General features: G+C 37.7%; 1 protein-coding gene across 6 annotated transcripts in view; it reads left to right on the top strand.

Moving 5' to 3' along the window:
• Positions 1 to 23294, top strand: part of USP37 (ubiquitin specific peptidase 37) — an 86167-nt gene that overhangs the window by 47960 nt on the left and 14913 nt on the right. For 5 of the 6 annotated variants that reach the window (XM_032354805.1, XM_032354804.1, XM_032354803.1 and 2 more), the window contains 6 exons: positions 2723 to 2840; positions 4128 to 4207; positions 6784 to 6948; positions 8595 to 8660; positions 11393 to 11534; positions 14295 to 14550. In XM_032354805.1, coding sequence (XP_032210696.1) covers positions 2723 to 2840; positions 4128 to 4207; positions 6784 to 6948; positions 8595 to 8660; positions 11393 to 11534; positions 14295 to 14550 — 827 coding nt within the window. The remainder of the gene's footprint in view (positions 1 to 2722; positions 2841 to 4127; positions 4208 to 6783; positions 6949 to 8594; positions 8661 to 11392; positions 11535 to 14294; positions 14551 to 23294) is intronic. The other variant, XM_032354807.1, reaches the window with a different exon arrangement.

Below are 23294 nucleotides of genomic sequence, written 5' to 3'. Positions count from 1 at the left end.
GTAAAAGCCATTTGCTCAGTAACGCATTTTCTAGACATTTACCCTATTTAAATTCCAATTATCTACTCTGATCTTCCACTATTTTTTTCCCTTAGCGCTTATCACTATCACTTTAACATACCATACATATTAATTATATGGTTGGGTTTTTTTTTTAAAGATTTTATTTATTTATTTTGAGAGATACAGATACTGGGGTAGTGGGTGGCGGGAGCAGGAACATGGAAGAGACAGAGAAGCAGGCTCCTTGCTGAGCAGGAAGCCCGGCGCTGGGCTCCATCCCAGAACCCTGAGACCGTGCCCTGAGCCAAAGGCAGACACTTAACCATCTGAGCCACCCAGGCACCCCTACTTGTATGTTTTTTACTGTCTTTTCCCTCCAGTATAGCTTTGTGCAGTGAGGTATTTTATCTTGAGTTTGTTCATTGCTGTAACCCCAGTGCTACTAGAACAGTTTCTGGAATAGAGGAGGCATGTTTAGTGATGCCTAAGAAATTGCCCAAATTCATCAGCTCAAAACAGTATTTATTAACTCAGTTCCATAGGTCAGAAGTCTAGGTAGAGGGTGGCCAAGTTCTCTGCTCATGGTATCAGAAGACTGAAGTCAAAGTATTGCTTGTTCTTATCTGGATCCCCCTCCACAGTTATTAAAGTTGTGGGCAGGATTTCGTTCCTTATGATTGTGGTACTGTAGTCCCCATTTTCTTGCCGGCTGTTAGCTGCAACTACTCATTTACAGAAGGCTGCCTGCAGGTTCATGCTCTTTGGCTTCCAGAGGCAGTTCACAGCAGTGCTGTTGGTTTTCTTTCAGGTCAGCAGTCCACGTCTGAGTTTGAATCCCTGACTTCCTCTGTTTGAGACCTCTAGACCCAGATTTAAAGAGCTCAAGTGATGAAGTCTGGCCACTCAGATAATCTCCTTTTTTCTTTAATCAACTCAAGATTAGTAACATTAATCATATCTGCAAAATCCCTTTGTCTTAAAGCAACTTGATCATGGGAGTGAAAGCTCATCAGGGTCACAAGTTCTCTTTAAAGGGGATGGAATTAGGGGCACCTGAGTGGCTCAGTGGGGTAAGCCCCTGCTTTCCACTCACGTTATGATCTCAGGTCCTGGGATCGAGCCCCACATCAGGCTCTCTGTTCCGCGGAGAGACTGCTTCCCCATCTCTTTCTTGCCTGCCTCTCTGCCTACTTGAGATCTCTGTCAAAAAATAAATAACATTTAAAAATCTAAAAAAAAAAAAATTAAAAAGGGGATGGAATTATACAAAGGATAAGAGTCATCTTAGAATTCTGCCTATCAGATAGAGGCACTCAAATATTTGTTGAATGAAGGATATATTTTTAAGATCTCCAGTCTTCAACTGGGGCAGGAGATTGAATATTACTAAAAATGCTGCTATACAGAGAGAAGGAAAAACATCAACTAAAACTATTTTTAAAAAACTGAATTTGTTTCCAGATAAGTACAGTGTTTTGCTCTCTGAGCAATTTTTTAAAATTCTGTAGAAATATATCCAGTGATCAAACAGTTCTACTAACAGAAATTCATCAGAATACCTAGAATTTTTTTTTTTAAAGATTTTATTTATTTATTTGACAGACGGAGATCACAAGTAGGCAGAGAGGCAAGCAGAGAGAGGGGGGGAGGCAGACTCCCTACTGAGCAGAGAGCCCGATGCGGGACTCGATCCCAGGACCCTGAGATATGACCTGAGCCGAAGGCAGAGGCTTTAACCCACTGAGCCACTCAGGCGCCCACCTAGAATTTTTTTTTAAAGATTATTTTATTTTAGAGTGCATGCTTGGAGGGGCAAAGGGAGGGAGAGAATCTTAAGCAGACTTTGTGCTGATCATGGAGCCTGACCTCATGACCTGAGATCATAACCTGAGCTGGAACCAAGAGTTGGATGCTTAACCAACTAAGCCACTCAGGCACCCTGAGAACATACAGGATTTTTATTTTATTTTCAATGCAAAAGGTGTTTTTATTATTAAAGCACGGGTACAGGACCTGTGAGCAGAAAGACTTGCTGAACACATAGAATTTTAAAGCATTGTTTTATAATCAAAAACTGGAAACAATCCAGAAGTCCATCAGTAGTAGTATAGATAAATTATGGTGTGCTCAGAGCAGCTTAATGTAAGCCAACAGTGAAGGTGCACTATAGCCACGTGCAGCAAGCATGTTTGAATCTCACAATCATGTTGAACAAAAGATACTAAAGAAAACATACTGTATGCTTTCATTTATATAATGTTCAAAAACAGGCAATACTCACCTGTTGTGTTAGAAGTCAGGATAATAGTTATCTTTTGGGAGAAAGGAATAGTGACTGGAAAGGGGCATGTGAGAGGGCTTCCAGGGAGTTTATAATGTTTTATTTCTTGATTTAAGTAAGTGGGGTTAACTGATAATTCGTGAAACTATACTGATAATTCATGAAACTGTACAACTTTGATTCACTTTTCTATGCGTATGTTGTACTTCAGTGTTTTTAACTTTTGGGGCTTTTTAAAAAGAAAATTAGCATTCTGATAAAGTACTTAAATACTTGCAAGTCTCAGGTGTTGTATATTGCTTATCAACTAAGGATAGTCTTTGTCAGTACCTGCAAAGTTCTCTGCAGGCACAGTGTTTCTGAAGTATATTTGTATTTATTTTGTATTGCACAGTTAGACTTCTAAATGCTTCCATTTGTCTTCTTTTATTCGGACAGATGTGGAGAGATTATTCCCAAGAGAGAACAGTTTAATGACCTCTCCATTGACCTTCCTCGAAGGAAAAAGCCACTCCCTCCTCGTTCAATTCAAGATTCTCTTGATCTTTTCTTTAGGGTAAGTAATATTTTTGGGGATCTTCACATACCTAAGTTTTATATAGCATAGGTAATTGTATTTGAAATTGGTTTCTTTAAGACAAGAGTTTCAACAAAATTACATGAAAGGAAAAACAAATGAGAAATATTTATAAAATTTAATTTTAAGAGCTTGATATATCTAATGTTAACTCATTGAAGAAGACTGTTGATTGGCTAAGTAGAATATACATGAATTCAATAGCAGGTGTTTTAGACAACCTTAGAAGAAGCAGTTATTTATAAACAAATACTAACTTGAAGCATGTGCTAAAATTTGGTAGTGTTGGTAAAAATTAGAGATGCTATATGAGTTTGTATCTGAGATCTGAGGAATGAAAAAATACTCTTTTCTTTTCCTTAGGTTGTATGTAACCTTTTAGAAACAAAAGGGAAAAGTCATGTTTAGTCAAAGCTGTAGATAAATATGTTTCTGTGATGCACTGTCACAGATACTCAGCAAGTTTTGGGGGCATAATTGGACGTGTTGTGTAGCAGTCCTTTATAACTGAGGAAATTTGCCAGGATCACCCTTTGTCTCTTTAACAGTGGGTCTTGTTTTGTTGTAGCAAATAGGCAGGGTTGTCTTCCTGAGGTTTAAAAAAAAATTCTGTTCTTTAAATGATGAACATTCAGCTCTACCCAAAGATAAATACTCTGCTTTTCTTTTTGTTTTATCATTCCTTACTATTCCTGTTATTATCATAGAATTTGAAGCTTTTCCTGTGTATGTTTACCCCCATTTTTTTAAGGATTTCTTGTTTCAGTTTTCTCTAGGTAATGATATCCACCCCAAACTTTGGTCCTTTTAGAACAGTTCTTAGTGGGCTGTCACCAGAAGATTGAGTTCCATTATAAGAAAGGGGTAGAGTTACACCTAACAGACCAGGAACTCCGCCTAACCCAAAGGTGATCTTATCTCTGCTATGGCCAAATGTTACAATCTGGATATACTCTTGGCAGTGGTTCTTGTGCATCCATGGGGAAAAGGTTGAGAATCTGCTACTGTAGAGTCTAGTTGCTGTCATAAATTGAGATGTTTCCATGGTAAAAAAGGAAATTAGGAATTCTGAAATAGGGCGTGATATTATATCTATTTTGAGGATTAGGTCAATTTAGTAAGGCTTGTGACTCTAGACACAAAATTTAAACTGGTCGGAGTTGTCATTGCACTAAACTAGTTGACTAGAAAAGAGTGTTAGCATGTAATGGGGTAGTGCTGATTCAACTTCATGCTTCTTTATTTTTCCCTCTTGTCTCTTTACAGGCAGAAGAACTTGAGTATTCCTGTGAGAAGTGTGGTGGGAAGTGTGCTCTTGTCAGGCACAAATTTAACAGGCTACCCAGGTAAAATGAATTGCTCTTCAGTTTTTCTTCTTTAAAGTACTCACAGATATTACTGGTCAGTGGCTCACTGGAATGGATTGGGAAAGCAAAGCTGAGGTAGGAGAAGGTGGAGGATGGAAGCTCTTGTGTAAGAAAGGAAGACGATTTGGAATGCTGAACAAGGGAAGTCACTTGAGATTCCTTGAAAGATGGCGGTAGCTGATGAGACTTTGGAACAATGGTAGGGACTACGTAGTAGATTTTTAATTTGGTAATGTATGACATTCAGTTATAATTTGCAGTTTGGTTATGTGCTAGTCTCCTCTTCTCTGAAAACTTCAGTAAAAATCTTCCACAAATACATACATGTGTGTGCATGAAAATAAAACAAGAAGAGTACTTTTCTGCAGGGGTTGGCTTTTTTTTTTTTGATTCCTTTATTCAAAGCATCTTGTAAGTTAGTAAGTTTCCTATAATCAAAACAATTCAGAATTAGGAGTGAAATTAACTTACATTAGCTCTGTGTAAACATACATAAAACCAAACTAGTTAGACAAAATATGATGTGATTATAGTACAGCTTCTAGTTCTTTCCAAGAATAGATCTCAACCACAAACAAGGTTGTTATTATTAAGTATTTATGTGGCACTTTGCCTGCAAAGTGCTTTACTTTCTTTTATTAGCTTCACTTTTCTGTAAGTGTAGAGTTTCTGGAACCTAGCCCCTAGAGACTAGTTCTTTTACATTCCATTATCTCTTTTCTAGAAAATGAATTTCTTTTAAAGAAATTACTTTCTAAATCATAGCAGTATTATATTGACCATTTCCTACTCGAGATACTTATTCTTTCCTATTGGTGAGTGTTTTTGAGGCAGGAGGTGGAGGAGACAAACCTTAAGGCAAAGGATTGATTGTTCCCAGCTGTTATTAACTAAGGGAAGCATGTACAATTTGAACATGTTTGACCTGGCAAACTGAATGTCTGATTCTTTTTCAAGTATTTAGCTATTTCTTCTTTTAGTGAGAAAAAAAAATAACCAAGGGAAATTTTTTCCTTTTTTTCTGGTAGGTCGCTTGTGTTACAGGTCTACTTACTCCGAACTTTAGAAGCCTTTGTATCATAAATCCTGATTGTCAGATTTTTGCATTTCAGTATTAAAGGCAGTTTACTTTTATTCTTGAAGGGCCAGGTATCTTTATCAAATATGTTCAGTTTTAGTCCACCTTATCTTTGTAGAAAAGTGATTTTGACTATCATCTGTCTGTTTCATATTACCTTTTATTTTGGTAGGATTATTTGGAAATTTAGTGGAAATATTTGACATTAGTTTTATTCTCTTCATACCATTTAGATCCTTGTGTTCTCTCAGGTTGTGAATTTGAAGATTATGAGTTCTAGCTTACTTTCTAAAGAAAAACATAGTAACTTTAATTTACAATTTTTTTAGTTTATGGCTTCTGTGATAAAGATACATATGGTAAGAAAGGAAACCGTTCTCCATAAAGCAGACATTATTTTGCCTAGAATTGAGGTTTATTCCCATAAGAGTTCTGAAATTCAAATTTTAAAGTGTTCTTGTGGGCTGTGAAATATATTTAGTCCATCAAGCAGAGATTATGGTCTGTATCAGAGGTGAAAAGGTTGGCACAATAGTAACTAAAAAGAAGTGTTTCTACAGAGCTAAAAGCCTTTTCAGACCCGCAACCCAGATTTGGCATGTAAATTGTGTAGAACTTTTTGTAAGTTGAGAAAACTTCCCTATTTCTTTCTTAGCTTTTTTCCAGAGAAAGTGCTACACATTGAAATAAGAGCAGTTCTTGTCAGGAGTGCCTGGGTGTTTGACTCTTGATCTCAGCTCAGGTCTTAATTATGGGGTCATGAGTTCAAGCCCTGTGTTGGGCTCCATGCTGGGCATGGAGCCTACTTAAAAAAAAAAACAGTTCTTGTCAAAAATCATCGTGAAATAATTTAATGTTCACCGTCAAACATAAGGGCTGTTTAACACTTTAAATTACCATTAGTTGTTATATAATGCCTATTTTTTTGTAAACTATGTAACATTAAATAATTTAAGGATTTAACCCAATACCAACATTTTAGTAATTTAAAAAGATTTTTTTTTTAGGATTTATATATTTATTTTAGAGAGGGAATCAGGGGGAGGGGCTCAGAGGGAGAGAGAGACCACACAGACTCCTTGCTGAGTGTGGAGCCAGCTTCAGAGCTCAGTCTCATGACCTGAGCCAAAGCTGAGAGTCCGATACTCAACCGACTTTGTCACCCAGGTGCCCCCCAATACCAGCATTTTAAAATACAATGTGTTCTATTTGGTGGTTGTTTTTTTTTTTTTCAGTGAGCATTATAAATATTTTACCCAGACCTCATTTAGCCACCCAATGCCCATGTTTTATTTTTATTTATATTCTTAGTACCTAGCACAATGCCTAACACATGGCAGCTATTCAGTAAACGTTCTTTGAAAGATCTTTAGCCAAAAGTATTCTTTAAGTCAAAAGCTGTCTAACATGGTTAGTTACTGGTAAGAGAGCTAGCTTTGTTATGTGTGAACTAGTTGTATCATCTCCTGTTTTTCAGGATCCTCATTCTGCATTTGAAACGATACAGCTTCAATGTCACTCTCTCACTTAACAACAAGATTGGGCAGCAAGTCATCATCCCAAGATACCTGACCCTATCCTCTCATTGCACTGAAAATACAAAACCACCCTTCACCCTTGGTTGGAGTGCACATATGGCAATGTAAGTCCTTGAGAGAGAATTTCTTTACCATTCCTTTTGAAGTAGAAGGGCTTTAGTATCTGATCAAAACAATGGCTGAACTAGATAACATGACTCTCAGGTAAAATCGGACCAAGAAGGAGATTTTAATTTTGCTTTATTTTGGGATTTTGTGTCAAATTACTGCCTGATGGAAGTAATTAAATAAAATGCTTAAAGTTTTTCTGAGTACATTAATTGCCTTTCTTAATAAGTTAACCTTTCTAGAGAGTGCTCTTAATCTTTTAGATCACTAGAAGACAAGTTTGGTACATTTGGGGAATATAAATCAAATTTGCTTGTTCATAAGAGTCACTGAACACTAAAAATACTAATTCTTGTGTTCTTTCCTAATAGTTCTGTTTTAGTAGATCTGAGATAGGGCTTGAAAATAAGTATTTTTTTAATGCCTTTGCTGACTCTTTGGGATATGCAAGTTTGAGAAATGGTGTACTAAATTTGATTTAGTGCCCCCCAGATTGATTGTATTTTCATAAATGTATTATCACCAGTGTGAATGAAGAACTTCTGTGGTTCCTAGAAATTTTTCTGTGATAAAAGAAGTAACCTTTACTTTTGATTTTGCATTATCATGTGTGCTGGGAAGACCTTAGGACTTCTCTGAACATGGCTCTTTCTTGCATTACTCTACTTACATTGCTTTGAAGCCATGTATTGTAGCTCTTTTATACTTGAACTCTAATTTGGAAGAATCACAAAGTTCTCCAACTTTAGAAGTGAAAAGGATCTTAGAGATTTTGTTTAAATTTTTAGCTTTACAGAGAAGATCCAAGGAGAATAAGTGATTTTCTTAAGGTCACGATGCAGTTAGTAACTGGAAGAGCCAGATCTCTTGGCTAACGTAGAATAAATAGACCTTTCAGAAGGTGAATGAGTATTTGCTAACGATAATTGATTCAGTTTTATAAAATGTATTTCCCTTGGATTAATAATTGAAATATATGCTACATTGTGTAAGTTTACACTGAAGGACTCTTACTAATAAAGATATTTTCCCAGAGTCTTAAGTGTTTCTGGGTTTTCTTTTACGGGCTTTCATCAGAATAGATGTTTTTGCTTAATGCAAACTGCCCTCTGCTGGTAGAACTGTTACTCTTTGTGGCCATCAGTGTGGGTGATTTATGATCACAGGCCTGAAACCAGGCTCTATGATTCCACAGTGGAACGGCTTGAATACTTTGGACAAGTTCTTTGACCTGTGTATGGGGAAATAATGGGATGATGTGGAACATTAAGTGAGGTAGTACACATGAGCTCTTACTCCAGTGTCTGAGAGCCAGTAAGTCCTCAATAAATGAGAGCTATTATTATTTTATTGCTTAAAAGTAAAGAACTGAGGCAAGATAATTTTTCCCAAGTTGTTCTTTCATATGCATTACCTTTGACTTCATTTCCAATGCTGTTTTTTTAGATCATTGGATCAGGAAGAGCCTACAGATGGTGTTTTGTTTTCTCTTTTGGCCTCTATAGCTAGTAGAAGTATTATAATTACTTGCTTTTCAAAAGGATATATAAGGAGCTATAGTATAGAATAATTCAGTTTATAAGTTAAATATATTTTTAATAATGTAATTATATACATTATATATTTTCTAATTTTCTGATAGTTCTAGACCATTGAAAGCCTCTCAAATGGTGAATTCCTGCATCACCAGCCCTTCTACACCTTCAAAGTGAGTTATATTTCTTGTGTACCCAAAATTTGTATTTTTAAGGATTTGGCTTACCCTAATTTCCAAGATTATCCCCTCCCCTTTTCTTTGTTTTTCTTTGCATGATAACTGCTCTCTATTACTATACTTTGTAATTTTCCTGAATCTGCTTTGAAGTATAACCTAGGATATAACAAATCTTTAACAGAATGAAGCACATTCAGATGATCTTCTCAAAATTTTGTTTTTAAACTTCTTAAATCATCTGTTAATCCGTTATATTTTCAACCTGCAACTATAGAAATTGGCTGATGACAAGGGATTTTAAGGCCTGAAGGGATAAATAACCACTGTTGGTATAAAGCACTGTTCCTCAAAGCTACACATGGGGTTCCCAAAATATCTTTTCACCTGTTGCTAACCAGTCTGGGACTTATCTTAGACACTGAACTGGAGCAATTCTGAAAGGGAACAAGAAAACAAACACACAGTGAAATGTAGCTATTCTATAGATGTTCTATATTTTTTACTTAAGATGGAAAAATTTGTCCAAGAAGGGAAGCAGATTCTTAAAAAAAAAAAAGAAAAGAAAAAAATACAGCTCCTCTATGATTTAACTAGAACCACAGTTCCTGATTAAACAGTTCTAAATGACTTGGTTGTCATTTATCTTTAAAATTTGTTTTTCTGAAAATTTGATGTCCCAAAGTACTTTTAGAAAAGAGACACTTCTGTTGTTTAAGGGCTTTGGGGGGCTTATATAACCATAAAATGATATTTGGGAACTGCTATTTTCTTTTCCTCCTGTTAATTATTTTTCAGTGCAATTAAAACCAGATGACTAACATGACTAGAAATCTGAAATGGTACCGATATGAATACTCTTGCCCGTTCTCAAGATACAAATGAGCAATACCACTTGGCTGCTTAGAAAGTGAGCAAGTGATGCATTTACAGGATGAATATTTTTCCTTACTACAGGCAAGCTGCCTTCTGTGAATATAGTAATTATTAATGGAATGCACTCTTTATGTACCAAATCACTATAGTTTCAAGAAGGAGAGGGTTTCATTGGGCATCATTATATTTGGCATGGTCATCTGTTCTCCAGGGTCTACTGGTATGAGAATTTGAGAGTTGGTCAATAAAGGATAATTAGGCCCTAGAAGACCTGTCATGCCGATCAAACTTAAAAGAGGCTGAGTTACGAACAAGAATACCGTTGGTTCTTCTGCAATGTCCTTTGTCACATTTGACCCTGGTATATTTGTAGCCAGGTGTCACCGTCCTTCAGCTAAGTGTTTACATGGGTAAACAAATTAATACATTCAGCTTTGCTTGGTGAGCATGAAATCAGAAATGAGGAATTAAGATGGCTAATTGGCTATTTCTAAGTTATACTGAAAACCCTTTTGAACACATAATGGGAGGCTATTTAAGTGTACAGGCTGGAGTGCAGTGATAACCTGGGTGCTCTCAGCCACAGACTATGTTTGGGTTTATCACTGACCACTTGCCTCTTTTCTTTGATCTACATTGCTATGCAATCCTCCTGGTTTCCATTGTGGCCTCTTATTTCTTGGTGCCATCATTCTATATGTTTATTTATAGTTTTTACATTTAGATTAATTGCATTTTTCCAATTTCCATTTTAGTTTTTTTTTTTTTTTTTTTAGTATAGTATATGAATTTATGTTAAGCTCCATCAAAGAAGTTCGTGCTCTTTGACCTTTACCACTTTTTCTTTTAGTTTATTTTCAGCTCACTTAGAAGACAATTGCAGTAACACCTTACTTATCTGGTATCACTGAAGAATGATATTTGGTATTCCACATACAAATTTTTACATAGCTTAATATTGCTTTTTTAAGCATTAATCTCTAAGATGCTTAGCCATTTTAGATGGTTATATACTCTGTAACCTTACAGAATTCCTTCTATTCCTAAATAAAACACTGAAGATAATTTAAATATATTTTAATGACTTAGAATCAGCATTATGAGTGTCACTTACTGCCCTGTGTTTTAATATGATAATGCCCTCTGAGGCTTTTAATTCTTACAAAACAGTTTATATTAAATGACTTCATAGTTCTTTATTGCCCTTTTTGTGGTTATTCTCTCTCATTTCCTAGCTCTCATTTCTTGATGAACTTGCTATGTTATTTTATACACCATTTCCTAGGAAGGAAAGGGTCCCTGTCTAAAGAGTAAAGTACATTGGCTTTGAAACTACTGCTTTCCTCAGAAGCCTTTTTTCTTACTTTTGAATCCCTGTGTTCTGGAAAGTAGAGGTTGCCAGAAGTCTGACCTACATATAATTGGATAAGTGGAATGTTACTGTTAATTTTAAAATACATGGATCATAATTTAAAAGATCAAAAATTAGCCCTCATGCACAGTGTTGTCAAAAACATTTATTCATTGCTATGTCTGCATGCATTCAGTAGAGAACTTGCTTTATAAAAACAAAAACTTTGGGGTTGATCATTAAAAGAAAAAAGGCACAAAGTGATTGGTTTACAGATGGATTTTATTATAGCGTAACAATTGTCAAATTTTCAAAGCATGGCTGTTTTGGAGTGGGGCAAAGGTAATGCTTAAATATACCACTTTTGCTGTATCTTTTTTTCTCTGTAAGTCATTTTCCATAATGGAGAAGTTTTTTATTTTGGTATTCACACATCAAGGGAATAACAAGGACAAATGTTAATTTATCAGACTCATAGAGGGTTTTTTTTCTTAAATTACAGGAATTTCCCCTTCAAATCCAAGAGCTCCTTGGCTTTATGCCTTGATTCAGACAGTGAGGATGAGCTGAAACGCTCTGTGGCCCTTAGCCAGAGAATCTGTGAAATGTCAGGCTGCGAACAGCAGCCGGAAGACCTGGAAAAAGTAAGTAATTTCTCATCAAAATACTTGACAAATATTTGTATAGCTCTTACTGTCCAAACAAATGCCTTTATAATGAGCATTGGCAAACTTTTTTTTAAGCAAACTTAATAAAATAGCATAGATCATAAATTCATAAACTGGATGGGTCTGTTGAAACACTACTTTTAAAGAGTATACTTTCTGTAACTACAAAACCAGTCTGTTTAAAAAATGGACTGGGACGGGGTGTCTGGGTGGCTTAGTCGTAAAGCATCTGACTTTGGCTCAGGTCATGATCCCAGAGTCCTGGGATCCAGCCCCGCATCCGGCTCCCTGAGCAGGGAGCCTGCTTCTCCCTCTCCCACTCCCCTTGCTGTGTTCCCTCTCTTGCTATGTTTCTGTTAAAAAAATAAATAAAATCTTTTAAAAAAAATAAAAATGGATTGGGACTTTTTTTATTAAGGTATAATTGACATTTTAGTTTCAGGTGTACAGTATATTGATTCAGTATTTTTATGTCTTGCAATAAGATTACTTCAGTAAGTCTAGTTAATATCCATTACCGTACATAGTTAGCAAAAAAAAATTCTTGTAGGAAGGACTTCTAAGATCTGTTCTCTTAAGCAACTTTCAAATCTGCAATAAAATATTAACAGTAGTCTAATTCTGTACATTACATCCTCATCCTCGTGACTTATTTATTTTATAACTGGAGGTTGGCCTGCTTTACCCATTTCTGTCTGTTTGTCTGTGTCGGTCTCTCTCTCTCTCTCTCTCTCTCTCTCTCTCTCACACACACACACACACACACAGGCTTCCACCCCTAACTACCAGCAGTCTGTTCTCTACATCTGTGAGCTTGGTGGGGTTTTGTGTTTTGTTTTGTTAGACTCCACATGTAAGCAAGATTATATGGTATTTGTCTTTTTCTATCTGACTCATTTCACTTAGCTTAATACCTTCAAGGTCCATCCATTTTGTTGCAAATGGCAAGGTTTTGTTTTTTTGTGGCAGAATAGTATCCTATTGTATATGTATACCACATTTTTATTTATCCATTGATGGACACTTGGGTTGTTTCTATGATTGAGACTTTAGCAGTGACAGGTAAATTGCTTTCTCCTGTTAATCTTCAGAGCTACTTTTACTTGTGGGTCCTGAAGTAATCTTTTGCTTTATTTAATACTAATTGTTAATATATGGGGGACTGTAGTAAACATTTTACATCAGCAGTCAAGCAGGTAATGTAGAGGTTTAAATAATGAATGTGAGAAGGCATAACTTTATCATTCTCTATCTTGACACATAATGATAGTTAATACTTTGAAGATACAAGCTTCCCTAGGAGTTTGCATCATTTCATGTGACTGAGTATAAATCTCCCTTTTGTTAAGATAACAATTTAGTAGTTAATTTTTATTGGCTTGTTTCCCATCTTATTTCAAAGCTGAAGATAGTTTTTGGCTGTTCACCTTGAGTGAGAAATGGTAGAAAGTCAGAAGTTCTCCCAGAAATGAGAGAGAGTTTGTCAGAAAATAACTTCTGAATATTTATATAATATTGATGTTTTTATTTTTCTCATTTATTTGGAAAAAAGAAAAACATCGTGATTCAACATTTAAATAGAAATATTAGGGAAAAAATATTAGGTGTACAGTCAGAATGGCTAAAGTTAACAACTCAGGAAACAATAGATGTTGGTGAGGATGTGGTGAAAGGGGAACCCCTTTACACTGTTGGTGGGCATGCAGACTGGTGTGACCATTCTGGAAAACATTATGGAGGTTCCTCAAAAAAGTTAAAAATAGAACTACCTTGTGACCCAACAATTACACTACTATTTATTCAAAGGATTCAAACATAGTGATTTGAAGGGGCACATGCACCCCAGTGTTTATAGCAGCAGTGTCCACAATAGCCAAATTATGGAAAGTGCCCAGATGCCCATCAATGGATGAATGGGTAAAGAAAATGTGGTATATACATACAATGGAATATTACTCAGCCATCAAAAGAGTGAAATCTTGCCATTCATAACAATGTGGATAGAAATAGAGAGTATCTTGATAAGTGAAATAAGTCACTCAGAGAAAGACATACCATATGATTTCTCTCGTATGGTGAAATTTAAGAAACAAAACAGATGGACATAAGGAAAGGCAAGGAAAATAAAATAATAAAAACAGGGAGCAAACTGCTAGAGATAGGAAACAGGGTTACTGGAGAAGGTGAATGGGGGGATGGGGTAATTGGACATTAAGGAGAGCCCTTGATTTTATGAACACTGGGTGCTATATGCGACTGATGAATCACTGAATTCTACCCCCGAAACTAATAATACACTGTATGTTAACTAAATCGAATTTAAGTAAAAAATTTAAAAATACAAAATAATTTTTAGAAACAGAAAAATACTAGGTGTGGTGATAGTGTCCGTAGTGTGACCCACGTACATCTGGAAGAAAATACACCAAAAATACTTACTATAATTATCTCTGAGTAATGGATTTTGAGTGAATTTATTTTATTTTTTATGTATTTCCCAAATCCTTTACTTAACACTTACTGTGATCAATAAAATAAACATGTGTCCCTATATATTTATTAGAAGAAAATTAGGCTTGCCAGTGAGTTCATATATTGGCTATTGTCAACTCAAAACATCAAAGAGAGGAAACATTTTAGAAATAAATGTTAGAAATAAATAAACTCTCTTTAAACTCTAAGATTGCTATACTCTCAGGCCATCAGTTTTCCTCTAAAAGTGACTCTCTTTTTCAGGATTCAAGATCATGTAGGGTAGATCCTGATAAGTCTGAATTGGAAAACTCCGGATTTGACGGAATGAGTGAAGAAGAGCTTCTAGCAGCTGTTTTAGAGATGAGTAAGAGAGAAGCTTCACCAACTCTGAGTCATGAAGATGATGATAAACCAACCAGCAGCCCAGATACCGGATTTGCAGAAGATGATATTCAAGAAATGCCTGAAAATCAAGACCCTGTGGAGACTGAGAAGCCCAAAACAGTCACAGAGCCCGGTAGGTTTAATGAAAATAAACATCGGGTAAGGCACAACTGTGTTCTGAAGCCTTATAGGGACAAGTGGCTTGTAAATAATGGGAGGTAATATGGATCCGGGTAATAGAACTAATCATATTTTCATGCTTTTTTAAAAAAATTATTTTAAAAATGAGAAGTATATATTGTGAGTAGTTTCCAGAGGCTGTTGGTAAAGTATGCTGTATCCCTTTAAGTGTACATCAAAAGAAAAGTTAGGATTCCTTTGTGCAGTTAAGTAAATGTGTCATTTTTTGGTACTTTTTTTTTCCCACTATTCTCAGAAATCTGTAATTATTTCCTCATTTTTCTATATCTGAATTTGTACCAGGTTTTAGTGTATAAAATAATTCAAGTTCTCCATTCTCCTTTGGATTCATCCCTTTATAATGGTAGAAAGACCCCTGAACTAAGAGGTTAGGTTTAAAGCCCCTCATCTTGGCTGTACCACTGACTACCTCTGAATTTATTTTAAAGGTTTTATTTATTCATTTTAGAGAGAGAGCAAGGGGAGGAGCAGAGGGGGCAGAGAGGGACAGACAGACTAAACTGAGCATGGCCCTGATGCTGGGCTTGATCTCACAACCCTGAGATCACGACCTAAGGTGAAATCAAGAGTTGGATGCCTAACCAGCTGAGCCACCCAAGCGGCCCATAGAATTTTCTAAACAGGCGATTTAACCTCTTTGGTACTCCATTTTCTTATCTCTATACGGGGTACACCAGGTACTTCAGAAGATTGTGAGTAGAATGTTAGGTCACCTATATACATATATAGTGTAAAGTGCTATACAGATAAAAATTTATTTTGTGGTAATTATTCATATTTTATTATTTTTCAATCTGTCAGTGGGGAAAAACAGAGCCTCCTTGCCTTGTACACTGTGGGTATTTAAAGGTTTTTTAGGTAGAAAACTTTTACTACCTCTTCCTATAACCAATTCTAGTATTCTCCAGATATCCTTAATATGTATGTTTATCTGTCTATGTAGCTGATGTGTGAGTATGTCAAGCCTAGAATTTGGGAGGTGAAGAGAATAGTAGTAAATCACAATTATTTTCTGTATTCTTTCTTTTTTTTTTTTTTTTTAAGATTTTATTTATTTATTTATTTGACAGAGAGAGAGAGAGAGAGAGAGAGATCACAAGTAGGCAGGGAGGCAGGCAGAGAGAGGAGGAAGCAGGCTTTCCGTGGAGCAGAGAGCCCGACGTGGGGCTCGATCCCAGAACCCTGGGATCATGACCTGAGCCGAAGGCAGAGGCTTTAACCCACTGAGCCACCCAGGCGCCCTATTTTCTGTATTCTTGGGGTTAGGCCTCATCAATTGTGAATTACTTTATGTGCAAGTAAAGGTAAGAATTAGTATATCCTCAGTCTAATTGGATGCAAAAAGCTGATGGTTTTGGATATAGATATTCCTTTTTTTCCTCCCTTTTTGATGGAAGTATCCTTAGGACATCCCTTTCTCTTATTAAACTTAACAGTCACTGCCCTTAGATATCATTGGTTAACATTAGTGCTTTTGCCTTTTGCCAGTAATTCCTGCTTTCAGCTCTTCCTTTCACATCTTTGCCCAGTCCTACATCTCCCTAAAATTAACAAAGGAAGTTAGTCTTACATATAGTTAGTTCTAGATTCTCTGTGCCAGTGGGGGAGAACACTGAGTTATCAATATCATTAATAACCACAGTAGCTTGTAACCATATAGCAGCTTTGGGGAGAACAACTTATTAGTAAGTACTTTATAGCCCTTTTAAATAAAATCCTGTTCTCTAGCGACTGTCTTCCCCAATTGGATGCACGCCTTCTTTTGTTACTTGTTTCTTTAATATCACTGTTCCATTCACCTTACTGTAACTGAAACCCAAAGCTGCAACATTTCTTTTTTTAACTTACAGGAAATATGGAGCAAGGACAAAAGTAGAGAGATGAGTGTAATGAATCTTCTCCCTTACATCCGTTATCAACAATAATGTTCTTTTTTAAAGCAAGTGTTTGAAATTGCAGATACCATATTTTACCCTAAAACACTTTAACAATAATTATCATAAACAAGACAATCTTCTTTCATATATATCCCATCTTCCTTCCTTTACCCCATCCCCTAGATTATTTAGAAGTAAATCCCAGATATTAGATAATTTCATCAGTAAATATTTTAATATCTTTAAAAGAACTTTTTTTTTAAAGATTTTATTCTTTTTTTTTTCCTTTGGTCAGAGAGGTGGGGGCCACAAGCAGGGGGAGCAGAAGGCAGAGGGAGAAGCGGGCTGAGGAGGGAGCCTGATGCAGGACTTGATCCCAGGACTCTGGGATCATGACCTGAGCTAAAGGCAGATGCTTTACCAATTGAGCCACCCAGGTGTCTCTAAAAGAACTCTTTTTTAGAAAACACAGTGTCAATCCCACTATCATACTTTTAAAAATTAACAGTAAAACCAAGGAATGATCAAGTATCAAAATCCACTGTAAGTCTTTTATTTTAAAAGTGTTCAAATTCGGGCACCTGGGTGGCTCAGTGGATTAAGCCGCTGCCTTCGGCTCAGGTCATGATCTCAGGGTCCTGGGATCGAGTCCCACATCGGGCTCTCTGCTCAGCGGGGGGCCTGCTTCCCTTCCCCTCTCTCTGCCTGCCTCTCTGCCTGCTTATGATCTCTCTCTGTCAAATAAATAAATAAAATCTTTAAAAAAAAAAAAAAAAGTGTTCAAATCCACAGAGAAATTAAATAGATTAATTAATAAACATTTTTTCATATTTGCTTTCTCCCCTCACCGTGTGTCTGTGTATGTAGTTGTACGGCAGTTAGCCAAAATTAGTATCTTAAGACATTTTAATATCTCTTGTAACTCTGGATTGTCTGGTTGTGACTAGGTTGTAACATCCAAGATGGCTCAGCCAGGCACCTTGGTGATGTTGGCTAGACAGGGCCATTAGGGTGGCTGGATATCCTCCCCATTCTTTCTTTCCCTCCCCCCTCTTCTCTTCATCTTTTCATCTCCATGTAATCTCAGGGCCTGTCCCTCTTCACATGATCTTTCCAGCAAGGTAGCCAGCTTCTTACATGATAGCTCAGGGCTTCCAGAGCACAAAAGGGGATGAAGCTGCCTGGCCTCCTTAATGTAACGTTTAGGCTGAGATTTAGCAGATAATCAGTTCCACCACATTTTGTTCTTAAACCACTCACAGTGAGAATCTACCCAGATTCACTCTTGGGTGACTACACAAGAGAACAAATACCGACAACAATACTTTGTAGTTCATCAGAAGCCATCTTTGCAGACTACACACATGGACACATGCACTTTTCTTTTTTAAAGCAACTGTTTGAAATTGCAGGTATCATATTTCACCCTAAAACCCTTCAACCTGAATCTCCAAATACATGGAAATTTTCCTATATAACAGCTACTGCCCCTAACAATACTAACAGTGTTTCCATATATAATTCTAGTACGAAGTCCATCTGCATTTCCCCAGTTGTCTCATTCGTGTGTGTGTGTGTGTGTGTTTGTGTGTGTACACCCAAACTTACCCACTGCATTTAGTTGTTAGGTCCCGTTAGTATTTAGTCAAGGCCAGTTTTTCTTTGAAAGACTCCCATTATGGATTGCCCTACTGTTCTTTAAGTATAAGTTGTTTTTTCCCCCATACCCTGATAATTCAGAGCCTAGAAGTGGGATAGGTTTTCTCCTTGTTGCCCTATGCCATCTCCAACCCTTTGGTCTACTTTTATCCTGCAAAAATCCCAGCTCCTTGAAGTATAAGACCTCAAACTTTGCCTCCTATTTTCTCTTTCTATAGCTGTCTTTTACCTTTCGTTCTCTCTTATCAACATTCTTAGGGCATTCAGCATCTTCATAAATGGTTCTTTCAACAGCCTGGTTTCTTAATTCCTGATCTTAATTCTAAATCTTTTTTCCTACCCCATCTTGATCACTGACAGAAGTCCTTTCCTAAATTAGTCGTTCTCATAGTATATCCCTAGATCATCAGTATCATGTGGGAACTTGCTGGAAATGCATCTGTGGCCCCACCCCAGAATTACTGAATAAGAAACTCTGGATGTAAGAGTCAGCGTTTGGTGTTTTGATTCCAAATGATTCTGATGCATGGTAGTTTGAGAACTGATCCCCTTGACTTTGTCTTCATTAGTAATTGTACTGCCTTTGAAATCTTGATTTCATATATCCTTCTCTCCTTCCAGCTTACTTAGTGTTATGTTCTGTTTTCAGTGATAACTTGATCTCATTAAAATTTGCAGTCGGGGGCTGCCTGGGTGGCTCAGTCAGTTAAGTGTATGACTCTTGATCTTGGCTCAGGCTTGTGTATGACTCTTGATCTTGTTGATCTCAGGCTTGTGAGTTCAGGCCCCATGTTGGGCTCCATGCTGGGTGTGGAGCCTACTTTAAAAAAAAAAAAAAAATTCTTTTTTGTTGTTGATCACCTCTTGTTGTCACTTTCCCATCCTGTGGGCTGATCTTGGTACTCTCCTCTCCTTCCTCGTCACAGTCACCTGACACAGCCTAGCTCCCAGCTCAACTAGTTTTGTATGCCATACCTACTCCCAAGCAGCTGAAGATTACTGGAGAAAATCACAATTTCGTGCTTCCCTCTTATTCATGACTGCACTCTTAAGTGGGCACTAAATGTGACTAGTCAGTTCTGTCATCCTTCTTTAGTAAATTTCTTTTCTCATTCTCTGTTATGTCTTCCTCAAATCTCCATTTCTCTTTCCACACACACTCTAGCTTTATAGCTAAGCTGTGTACTTTTCAAAGAAGAGAGATGTAGTCAGATGAAAACTCTGCCTTTACTTTTGTTATGGAGTAACTATCCTGGCTCTTATATAAGGCCAGTCCCTCTGTTCATATTCAGAATTTCACCCACTGTACCATCTAAAGACCTTTTCTCTTGAAATTTTACTCTCTCTTTCCTGCATCTGGTCTTCCCACTCTTTTAAGTTATTCTTGTCTGGGGTACCTAGGTGGCTTAGTTGTTAAGTGTCTGCTTTAGGCTCAGGTCATGATCCCAGGGTTCTGGGATTGAGCCCTGCATGGAGCTCCCTGCTTGGTGGGAAGCCCGCTTCACCCTCTCTCACTCCCCCTGCTTTGCTTCCTCTCTCGCTGTCTCTCTTTCTCGCTCTCAAATAAATAAATAATTCTTGTCTGCCTTAATTTAAAAAAAAAAAAAGTTTTTTTAATTTATTTGACAGAGAGAGAGAGAGAGAGAGATCACAATTAGGCAGAGAAGCAGGCAGAGGGGAAGGGGAGAAGCAGGTTCCAAGCTGAGCAGAGAGCCTGATCCCGGACCCAGGTACCCTTTGTCTGCCTTAATTTTAAAGTGATTAAAACCCCATCTTTAGGTGCACCTGGATGGCTCAGTGGGTTAAAGTCTCTGCCTTCAGCTGAAGTCATGATCCCAGGGTCCTGGCATCTAGCCCTACATCAGGCTCTCTGCTCTGCAAGGAGCCTGCTTCCTACCCCCACCCCACCCCCCGCCTGCCTCTCTGCCTGCTTGTGATCTCTGTCAAATAAATAAATAAAATATTTAAAAAAAAAAAAAGCCATCTTTAAAAAACCCTCTTGTGACCTTCCATTCCCCTACTGCTACTGCCCCCTTTCTTTGCTCACAGCAAAATATTGAAAGGCTGTTTTATTCATTCTCTTTGTTTTCTCAGCACCTCCCCATTCTCTTGTCAACCCTCTCCAAGTAGGTTTTCTTCCCCATCACTCCACTGAAGTGGTGTTTGTCAAGTTTACATTAGTAGTATTTCACATAATTCACCACTCCCTTCTTAACATTTAAAACTTTTATAAGCTTTTTTTCTCTGAGCTTCCATGATACCACACTTGGCAGGGGTTTTCTTCCTACTAAGCCAGCTACCTACTTCGGTTATCCGCCCCTCCCTGCCTCAGAACTCTCACTGTTGGAGTATTCCCAGGACAACCTTAGCTATCTTCTCTGCTGAAGCTTCTCCCCGAGTGATTTCGTGTTTTACCACAGCCTCACATAACTAAATTCGTACCTCTAATCCAGATCTCTCTCCCATGAGCTTTAAATTTTTTTATTGAGATGCCTACTTGAAAATTAGTCCACTTGACTAATTCCCCACTCTCCAGCCAAATACGCCTTCCCCATGTCCCCAAATGGTACCATCATAAATCCATTTACTCAAGCCAAAAAACACATCTCCCTTAACTTTTCTGTTTTACTTCACACCTTACATTCAGTCCATCTGGTCAGATGTACCTACAAAATAGGTCCTAAATCCACCCATTTATTATCTTCATAGCTACAATTCTAGTCTTCTGTCTCTCACCTGGGCCACTATAAATGATTCCTAACGCCTCTTCTGCCATTCTTGCCCCCCTACAGACCTTTTTTTTTTTTTAAGATGTCATTTATTCCTTTGAGAGAGCATAGGCAGGGAGAGGGAGAAGCAGAGTCCCTGTTGAGGTAGGAGCCCTACGTAGGGCTTGATCCCAGGAACTGGAGATCATGACTTAAGCTGAAGGCAGATATTTAACCATCTGAGCCACCCAGGTCCCTCCAGACCTTCTTTGATGAACAAAGCAGCCACAGTAATCTTTTTCAAGCATAAGTCACACTATTGTTCTGCTTAAAGTTTATTTGACTTGCCACTACACTTCATCCAAGCTTCTTGGATGTGACATTATGACTGGCTGTGAATATGGCTATTCATTCTCTTCCATCCTTAACGATAATGCTCCTGATTGGTTAAGTTTCAGAACCATTGCAGTAGATCAGTGATTCTCATCCAAGGCCATTTTTGTCCCCCAGGGAACATTTAACAGTGTCTGTCATTTTTGGTTCTCACTACTCGGGAAGAGGGGTGCTACTGTCATCTAGTAGATAGAGGCCAGGATGTTACCAAACATTCTGCAATGCATACGACAGCCCCTCAAACAACATGACCTATGTCCACTCTCCCCCTCTTTCACTCTGCTTAGCCATAGTGGCTTTGTCTCTCTCTGTCCCTCAAAATATGCTAAGTTCTTTCTCATCTCAGAGCCTTTGTACTTAAACTCCTTGAGGACAAGGGCCATCTTCCTTTAATTATCATTATATCCTCACCTACAACAGTGCCCAATGCATAGTAAATATTTGGGGCCCAACAGATTGTCTTGTGAATCAACTCAGGAGGGGCAGGAAGACTGGCCAGGTGAGGTTTCACTGTCTCCAGACACTAGAAGGAAGAGTGTTTGCAAAGGCCCAGATGTGAGAAAGACTGGCACAACAAAAAAAATTCAGAATGATCTGCACGGTTGGAGCGTGGTGTTGAGGAAGAAAAGCAAAAGAAAGACATGTATTGTCTAGCTTTTATGTGGCCTGAAGACATGTTTAGAAGTTTGGACTTAATTTCAAAAGCATTAGGAAGTTATTGCATATTTAAGCAAACAAGTATTTGATAAAGATTTGTATTTGTAGGGGTGCCTGGGTGGCTCAGTGGATTAAAGCCTCTGCCTTCGGCTCAGGTCATGATCCCAGGGTTCTGGGATCGAGCCCCGCATGGGGCTCTCTGCTCAGCGGGGAGCCTGCTTCCTCCTCTCTCTCTGCCTGTCTCTCTGCCTACTTGTGATTTCTGTCTGTCAAACAAATAAATAAAGTCTTAAAAGAAAAAAAAAAGATTTATATTTGTAAAAGATGATTCTGGCTGCAATGTAGCACATAAACTAAAGAACCCAAGGTAATCCTTTGAGACCTGTTAAGAAGCTACTGCAATGTTTAGACCAAAAGCTAATGGTACCTTAAGCCAAGGTTTTGGCATTTGAAAGAAGTTGATGGATTTAAGAGAGAGAAAATAATGACTTATCTGATATGAGGGGTAAATAAAAAATGACACCAGCTTTCTGTCTTTAAAAAAAAAGTGTGCAGTGATCCCATTCACTGAAATAAAGACTGTAGGAAAGGAGGTTTCATTTGGGTTAGGGGAAGAGGCAGATAATCTGTATTCAGTCTAAGAATGTTGAGTTTGTTTTTTTTTTTTAATATAATTTTTTATTATTTATAAACATATATTTTTATCCCCAGGGGTACAGGTCTGTGAATCACCAGGTTTACACACTTCACAGCACTCACCAAAGCACATACCCTCCCCAATGTCCATAATCCCACCCCCTTCTCCCAAACCCCCTCCCCCCAGCAACCCTCAGTTTGTTTTGTGAGATCAAGAGTCACTTATGGTTTGTCTCCCTCCCAATCCCAATCCCATTTTGTTTCATTTAAACCCACTTAAGCCCCCATGTTGGTTTACACACTTCACAGCACTCACCAAAGCACATACCCTCCCCAATGTCCATAATCCCACCCTCTTCTCCCAAACCCCCTCCCCCCAGCAACCCTCAGTTTGTTCTGTGAGATCAAGAGTCACTTATGGTTTGTCTCCCTCCCAATCCCAATCCCATCTTGTTTCATTTAAACCCACTTAAGCCCACACATTGCATCACCACTTCCTCATATCAGGGAGATCATATGATAGTTGTCTTTCTCTGCTTGACTTATTTCGCTAAGCATGATACGCTCTAGTTCCATCCATGTTGTCGCAAATGGCAAGATTTCATTTCTTTTGATGGCTGCATAGTATTCCATTGTGTATATATACCACATCTTCTTGATCCATTCATCTGTTGATGGGCATCTAGGTTAAGAATGTTGAGTTTTAACACATGGTTTCCCTTCTGTCCAGTATTAAAGCTGTATCA

The sequence above is a fragment of the Mustela erminea genome, chromosome 8 (assembly GCF_009829155.1).
Source record: "Mustela erminea isolate mMusErm1 chromosome 8, mMusErm1.Pri, whole genome shotgun sequence".
Taxonomy (NCBI): Eukaryota; Metazoa; Chordata; class Mammalia; order Carnivora; family Mustelidae; genus Mustela; species Mustela erminea.
The sequence above is the reverse complement of the archived record's forward strand: the minus strand, read 5'-3'. Positions and strand labels throughout refer to the sequence as shown.